Source organism: Ictidomys tridecemlineatus, chromosome 2, assembly GCF_052094955.1.
Source record: "Ictidomys tridecemlineatus isolate mIctTri1 chromosome 2, mIctTri1.hap1, whole genome shotgun sequence".
Lineage (NCBI taxonomy): Eukaryota > Metazoa > Chordata > Mammalia > Rodentia > Sciuridae > Ictidomys > Ictidomys tridecemlineatus.
The window spans coordinates 219,377,471-219,386,140 of record NC_135478.1 but is presented as its reverse complement, the minus strand read 5'-3'; the positions used below and the strand labels follow the sequence as shown (position 1 = coordinate 219,386,140).

The window sequence follows — 8,670 nt, the reverse complement described above, 5'->3', positions numbered from 1 at the left end:
ACTACATGATGTATTTAAATTACTTAACTGAGCCCTGTTAGTATTTATAACTAAACTAATAAGAAAAATCAGGTGAGTAACACAGAGTCAAAAGACTGGAAAAATAATCTACTAGAAAGGGAGGGAGAAAGCTTAACATGGCTTAACATGGCTTGGTTCTGTTGGCTCACTCCTTGGTTTAGAGAGGTCTGAGTTAGACACCCAGCATAGGAATTTATCAATAATGAACTGAAATTGTGTAGTTATCACTGTCCCTGAGACTAAGCTCTGGTGTTCAAAGTCAGTTGTTGAAACTTGACTGAAGCTGAGAAAACCAGAAAGCAATAAGCCACAATTTTCTCTCCCCAACATTGTCCATCCTAGTGATTCAAGGTCATTTCCTGACCTCCTCCTGTTGGAAGAACCCCTGAAGGTACAGATGCCTTCCTTCCCTTCCATGGGGAAGAGACTGGCCCCTGCCTCCTGCAGGGCTTCTGGGAACTTGAGGAGGGCTGAGCTCAGGGGTCTGTGAGCAGGAAGGAGGAGCCTGTGCCACACTGTGGCTGAGCTGCTGGCACAGAGGCACACAGCCGACTCCCCTTGCACTGTGAGCTGGATCTCCAGAGGGGAGAAGGATCCCTGTGGCCTCCCAGCAAGAACCGCTCCCTGGGCATCCCTGACTTGTCTGCTGCACGTTCATTCAGGAAAGACGTCAGGAACGCTGGGCCTTGCCCCAGGGTCTGCCGGTACCAGTAAAGGCCACTGTGTCCAGAAATTGGGTCACACCTGAGAACTACATTCTGTCCTCTCTTTGTGACTTTGTGCCTAGGGGACTGGGAGACTCCAGCATGGGTGTGGTCTGTGGAGACAGAAGATGGGAAAAGAATCAGGAAAATATTAGTCAACACACACACACACACACACACACACACACACACACACTGAATGTGAGTTCTATTTTGAATACACACATGTGCACACACACACACACAATGAAACTGCTTGGTGGTCTGAGGACTCACCTGTTCCTAGGAGACAGAAGCCCACCCAGAAGAGTAGTCTCGTGCCCATAGCAGGTCAGGAAGGATGAGGCTCACCAAGGCAGGGCCATTGTGAAGAGTAGAAGAGGAGGAGGTCTGTCCCTTGTCACCGCAAGGCAGTCCCCACAGTGACATCGTTTCCTCTGTCCATCCCCACAACCTCAGAGCACATGACTTACATTAGAAAACACTTGACTTGTGGAAATTAGTTCTCCCATGCTTTTTCAACAAGTGACTGTCACAAACCCACAACAGACCAGCTCACACGCCCTGATTCACTAACTCTCACACATTCTGAACCCTGGACTAGGTAACTGGGAACTGAAATATGGAGACCACCAGGTCATAAAGATTTGTTTTACTTTGGGTCAGCTAACATTAAGGAGCTTATTTTGCTACATATTCCAACTTATTCTCAGTTAAATGACTACTCTTTACCTTGGAGCCAGCAGCTCTCCTTTGAGTAGAGGAAGGCATGGCATTCTTCAGGAATTAATCCTGCTGGGCTGGACTCCAGCACCATGGAAGCTCATGAAGAAAAGGAAGCAAGAGACACAGGCCAGCTGCTGAGTAGGAGAAAGACCTCAGCCACAGTCATGAAGGGGAATCTAGATCAGAGACACTTCAGAGGAGTCCAAGGTCCACCTGGAACAGAGGAGGAGGGTGGAGACCACAGCAGGGGCGAGACAGGTGTGCCCCCAGAATCCTTCCTGGGTCAGAGGGGTTAACTCAATCTTTCCTCATTTGGAAACATCTTTCCATAATGTTTCTGGGTTAGAGCTGGTCACGGAGGCATTTGTGTAGAGTTTGAATATAACAAAACAGCCACCTCCGCATGTGGAAGGTCACTGTGGTCAGACAGGGAAACTTGGGGATCAACAGTTAAACAAGTGTGCACAGAGCACGGTGCCGCAGTCTGGCTAGGCACAAAATCAGGAGCCACTCACAGCCTTGTAGATTCAAACAGCAATTCTTTATTCCGAACTCTCACCAGCACTCTACACGCACGTTCTGGGGAAAATCCACACCTCCACTGTGCTCTGCATCCCAAAATACTCTCTGAATCTCGTGAGGACTCAATGGGAACTCCAGGAGGGAGCACCTGAGGCAGCAGGATACACCTATTCCCAGCAGGATCCACCTTAAACCTGGATCCACCCTAAACCCAGATCATCCTAAACCCTAAACAAGGTCACCTTTCATGCAATGTCCAAGCAAATGACCTGGGTCCAAGGCAAGCCCATTTCCACAATGGAGACTCCTCCCTCTAAGCAACATTGGGTAGGCTGACAAGGAAATTGCCATGTGTCATTCCTACTTGGCTATGGCTCTGAGCACCACAGATCCTCTTCTATCCTGTGTCTAGCTTTCCTCCCAATGTCCAACACAGCCAGGCAGTGGAGCCACAGTGATGCCCCACACAGAGGCAGCTGCTTCCCCAGAAGCAGGCTTCACCCACTTCTCCTGCCTGCCCTGTGCGAGTCCCACCAGGTGGCTGAGTGTGGTCCAGTCCCTCTTCCCTGCCACTCTAGCCTCTGCTCCCACACCAGAGTTCCAAGAGCCTGACTACTGACCATCCCTTGACTTCTCCCTTACAGACCTGCTCTGCCTCAGCTCTGCCCACATGTGTGTGAGGCCTATTTTCTCTGATAAACCTCTTCCCACAGTGCTTCTAGCAACTGTTGCACTGATGGAAACTTATTGGTATCAGAAGTGATTTCAAGGAAAGAAGGCTTACAGGAGGGAATTCTGAGAGTGTCTTTCAGATCTGATGAGGTTTCTTGTGGACAATCAGACTGAAGTACAGAGCACACCTCTGGGCGAATCTGGTGCTGCAGGAAACCAGGCAGTGAGACCCAGGACAGAGTTGCCCCGTGTCAAAGGGACGTGACTTTTCCCAGTTAATACTGGATCTCAGCCAGGGAAAAGGGGAGCCTAGGGTGTTTCTATAATTTCTTAATCCATCTTTTCTGTCATTCATTCACTTATCTCTTCTTAATTAAATGGGATTCACTGTGCACAAAGCAACATAGGGAATAAGAGAGCAGCTGGTATCTGTCCCTGTCCTCATGGAGGTTAAAACATAGTTAGAAAAGAAACAATCAGCCAAGGATCTGGAAAATTGCAACTTTGCTATATTCTTCTGACTAAAACCATGTGGATGTGCCAGGGAAATTGACCTGGGGAGGGGGATAAGGAATGTATCCCTCTGGAGGGGCTAGCTGAGCTGTGAAGCCCAGGTAGGACTTCACCTGTGCCCAGGATAGAGGAGGCACCTTGGAGGTCTCTGCCCTGGGAAGAAGGAGGCACAGATGAGGGCTGGCATTGTGACTGGAGCAGAGGAAGCAGGGCGTTGGGAGGAGGAAGTCCCTGAAGTACCACTGGGGGACAGGGTGCATACAGGGAAGGTGGGCAGCAGCAGAGAGCACAGGAGGGCTGGGACTGGTGGAGAACCCTAGGAAGTGAAGGCAATGCGGTGTCAGTGAGAGACAGGGAGTCGAGGTGGAACCCAGTTACCAATCATGTCCCTTCCTGGTAGCCGTCCACTGAAGCCCATGACTGGAGAACTCAGAGTCAGGGAAGCAGCATCCCATTTCAGTGGGATAACACAGGGCTAATGACAGCTAGCAACACAGGAGACAACCGAGCCCAGGGTCAGGTGGAGGCCTGACTGAGACAGTATGGAGACGCACCTCAGCAAAGACTGAGGTTTGCACTGCCCAGGATCCTCAGAGCTCCAAGTCCGCAGGGGTGAGAAGTGACCCAGGGTGTCGCTGATGCTCAGGGTGCAGGTCTTCTTTTGCTTTTATGTGCAGAGAGGGGCCAGATGTGCAGCACTGTGGTGTCACTGCTGGCACAGAGGTACACAGATGTCTGGGAGTAGGTGGCCGATGGCAGAGTGAGGGGAAAGTCCTTTTTCCTTGACCTAGAGACACTGCACCCTTCAGGGACTTCTCCTTTTTCCATGTTGTCAATATTATGTGAATAGTGGAGCAGTCTCAGCCCCAGCCCCGGGTCCTGTCGATACCAGTACATGCTGCCATAGTTCATATCCTGGGCACATCTCAAGGTCACAGGTCGTCCTACCTTCAGTATTTGGTATTTGGGGGTCTGAACAATCCCAGCATTCACTGGGATTGTTCATGGACAGGTTGGCCCTGGGACCTGAGCATCTCATGGGCCTTCCAGCACCCACCTGCCTACAGAAGACAAAAGGTCACCACCCAGCATTGGATGCTGAGACTCATGGCAGGGCCAGGCAGACAGAGAGGTCTGCTGGGTTCCTGTATTTCAGAGAGCAGCACAGGAACCTCCAGGGTGTCACTCTGAGTCCTCACTCTCCTGCCTGGGCCCAGACCTCCCTGTCATGAGGGGCCACACCCCTTTCCCATAAGGTCAGACCCAAAATGAATGCTCAAGTGAGTGGCTTACACTGGAACCCTGTTGTGGCATATCTACACAATGGAATATTATTCAACAGTAAAAGAGAATACAGTCATGGCATTGGCAGGTAAATGGTTGGAGTGGAAGAATACAATGCTAAGTGAAGTTAGCCAATCCCCCCAAACCAAATGAGAAATGTTTTCTCTGATATAAGTAGGCTGATTCACAGTGGGGCAGGGAGAGGTAGCATGGGAGGAATAGACAAATTCTAGATAGGGTGGAAGGGTTTAAGGGGAAGGGAAGGGCATGGGGGTAGAAATGATGGTGGAATGAAATTCATGAAATGAAATTCATGTATGAATACACAAATGGCATGAATATACATTTTTTTACAACCATAGATATGCAAAATTGTGTTCTATATGTAAACTATGAATTGTAATGCATTCTGCATATGACAAATTAGAATTAAAAAATAAATAAAAATTAAAAGTAAAAGAATGAAACCCATTTGTCCAAAATGACACAGTCATCACGTTTCTCTTGACCATTTTGTGAAACAGTCTGTAACCCCGTGGATATTATGTTCCCGTGACACTGTCACTTTTTCTTACTGCTTTCGTCCAGTCATCTAAACATTTCTGGAGTTCAGAATCTTAGGGAAAGTCCTTATGGCTGCCTGGTGACTTTTGATCCTTGTGTCCCAAATTCTCCTTCAAGTATGATTTTCGCATGTGCTCAACTGGTCACAATGCTGCTAAAGCCCTCAGCCTCAGTGACTCTCTCAGGTGTCCAGTTTCTAAATTCTAGGAGGGGCTCCTGGGCATCTGAAGTCTTGCTCTGTTTTTATGTTGTTGTTGTTGTTGTTGTTGTTGTTGTTGTTGTTGTATGTGTGTGTGTATTCCCTGGCAGGTGGGTCACCTGGCAAAGTAGCTAGGCCCCTTCTCTTCCACTCATAGACTTGGTCCCTGTGCTCAGGTGAGACCTCACTGCAGAGAACCTCAGTCTGGCGATTCTCCATCCCTGTGGAGGATGGTGACCACACAGCCCTGCAGGTGACCTGTTGGCACAGAGGAGTGGAGGTAGGTGGGTGACCTGGAAGAGAGGGGGCTGACTCTAATCAGCTGAAGGTGTGACTAGAACCAATAAACAAACCCTCCTCCAGGTCAGAGTATTGTCCCTCTGACAGCCTTTGAACTACAGCTGTTGCCCTTCCTGGCTCTCCAGCTCACGTGCTCACCCTGAAGATTTTTATTTACTATCCTCCATAATTGTATTAGCCAATTCTTTACAATGAAGATGGATGGATGGACGGATGGATAGATAGAGACTACTGGTTTTGCTTCTCTGGACAACTCTGATACAGATAGATAATATTACCCTAATTTTATAGATAATTGCATTCAGGAAAATGCATCAAGCAACCACTGTCTTGAGGAACTCTTGTTGGATTTGAAATCAAAACAGGTGTATGCGTCACTCAGTAGATTACCATTATCTGCCTACATCACTATCTCATGGGGAAATGGATTTCTAGCAGTGATTTAATTAGAGCCAGAAGGTCTGAGAGGGAAAAGGGGGCCACGCTGTGGTTGTGAAGGTAGGGATCTATATGAAAATTCATCTTAGCATGGAGTGACAAACATGAATGTCAACCAGGGTTGAGTTCCAGGTCTGCATCCTCATAGCTATTGATTCGGTCAAGTTATTTTATTGATAGGCCTATTCCCTCGTCTGTAAAATGAGAGCAATAATAGCATTTGCCTCTTAGCTCTTTATCTGATAATTGAATGTCTGAGTAAGTGAAATTGTGCAAATGAAGGGTTTGATTTGCTATATGCTAAATTGCTGATAAATGGTGCCATTATTATTCTCTATGAGTGGAGCAGAATTCAACTGTGAATGTGCGTTAATGCATTCAGGGCTAGCAGTTCTGCAATTGACCCTGTCACTAGTGGACAGCTGCCAGAGGAAAGCCACATAGCCTACTTTTTAAAGTGTCCTCTTAAACATGGCATTCACAAACTCTGAATTATTATGAAGTCTTAAAAACAAGCAAATCCTGCTATATGGTATAACAGCCATGATCTTAGAAGAAGACAGTCACAAAAAGATGCTACATGATCCCACTTCGATAAGGGATCCAAAGTGTCAAACCCCTGGCAGTGAAGGTCAGAATGGCACTTGCCAGGCCAGCGGGTGAGGAATTGGAGAGTCACTGTCAAAGAGTAAGTTATGCAGGTGCACAGGTCCTAGAAATCTCCTGGGTAACTTGGATTCCCTCTGTAAAACAATATCACCACCTTAAAACCATCCGTTAAGAACACAGGAAGGGAGGAAGAGAGGGAAAGGGGAGGTCGGGTGCATGTACGCTATGTGACACTGAAACACCATTATAACACACCAATAAAAAGGAAAAGGAATCATAGTAATGAACCCCATAGAATAAAATTAAAAGTTCTTTGATGATTTAACCCCAAAAGTCTGTTAAGATGATAGATCTTCTTTAAATGTTATTGTCACGTCATCATTTAAAAAAAAAAAAATCTGACAAAAGGGAAGAGATAGAGAGAAAAGGAAAAAAAGAAACTTTGTACAATTCACAATCTCAGTAAACTGCTTTAAATAAGCAAAGCTTGGGCTCTCGCTCTCACTCTCTCTTCCTGTGTGTGTATGTATAAATATGGAGAAAGACAGGTATAGACATAGATGTAGCTGTTTGTCTCTGTATATCTACATCAGAGAATGAAAATCGTTTTTTATTATCTTCGTTTTCTTTTTTTTCCTATTTCTGTCCTTTGTGATCAATGTCTTATACAATGTAGGACTCCCCAAAAATGTTTGTTGAATTAAAGAATACAGGAAATGAGTGACCAACAGGGATCCTCTCCCTTCCCCTGAGGTCTGACTGGGTCACCCATAGGACAATGGTGCTTCCCCTGTGAATGTTCCTCCTCTTGATCCCCAGCTGGGAGCGCTCACTATTCACAAGCCCCCATGAGAGAGAGGAAGATGACTTGGCCCAGGCTATAACCACAGTGCAGAAAATTTTAAGTTTCCTTTTCTTCACAGAGAAGGACCCATTGGGATATGCTTTGCCTTGAAGTCACGTGTTCCTTGGGCAAGTCACACAGGAGGTCAAGATGCATGTTGCATGACCTTCTCAACTTGCTAGTGGGGACCTGGGAGAGGGAAGCCAGTGGAGGGGGCAGTTGCAGAGTGAGGGGTGGGGGAACACCTGGGTTGAGCAGCTGACATCAGCCAATGACCACATGAGACCAGGAAGCTGCGTCTCCTCGGGGATAGGAACAGGTGAATGACACTGCCCTGCACCACTGCTGTGGCACTAGAGCAGCTGAATGCACTCCACAACAGGTGTCTGGGACAGGTTGGCAGCTTCCCAGGCCTGAACCAGCCTGGCTGAGGCTCCACCCTCCGGGCCACTTCCGGACTCAGGCAGGAATGATTTTGTACTGAAGGCTGATGCTCATGGGTGGCTGTGCCAGGCTGCTGGCACAGAGGAACAGAGCCGAGTCGCCCAGCGCCAAGGAGCTCAGGTTGAGTTCAGAGCTGTGGTCAGGGAACTGCTGCGCTGAGAATCGACTGGGGATGTTCTTCCCTTTCTCTCTCTTCCCCATTGTAATACTGAAAGAGAAACTGAGGCTCCTGGCCCAGTGTCTGCTGGTACCAGTACACTGAGGCGTGTCCAGGGAGAGGGGAGCATCTCAGTGTCACTTGCTGTCCTTTTGCTTTGATGAGATGTGTTGGGGTTTGCTTGACTCCAGAGTCCACTGGGCCTGTGGGAGGAGATGGAGCTAAGAGCAGAGCCCAGGAGCAAGGGTCCCGCTGAGCCATCCTGGGCTGACATGTGCTCCAGGAATGATGAACACAGAGCAGAAGTTGTACCTAGCACTCACCTGCCGTACCCAGGACTCACCTGCTCCCAGCAGAGTTAGGGCCACCCAGCAGAGAAGCCTGGAGCCCATGGCAGCATCAGGAACCCAAGGTCTCCTAGTTGAGTGGTGGGACCTTCCAGGCTGAGCATTCAAAGCGTCTGAAGTTCTAGTCTTCCATCAGCATCATGTGTCATGCTCTGACATGTCCCTCCCTGCAGGCCACCTGGCCCACTGCACCCAATGACAAGACCCAGGCTGTACCCAAAGCACCCTTCCTGCCTTGCACAGCCCCTGATCTGAAGGAGGGTCAGTTTGAGCACCCCCCTCCTGGGCCAGGTCCACGTCCTACTTCCTTCCATGCTAGTTCCATC

At 48.3% G+C, this 8,670-nt stretch overlaps 1 gene segment (V, D, J or C); it reads right to left on the bottom strand.

Moving 5' to 3' along the window:
* Positions 1-3,800: 3,800 nt before the first annotated feature.
* On the bottom strand, positions 3,801-8,389 carry LOC144368943 (T cell receptor beta variable 6-1-like). The segment is given in 2 exon segments: positions 3,801-4,150; positions 8,341-8,389. Coding segments are annotated over 2 exon segments (399 nt in total).
* Between the last annotated feature and the right edge of the window lie 281 nt (positions 8,390-8,670).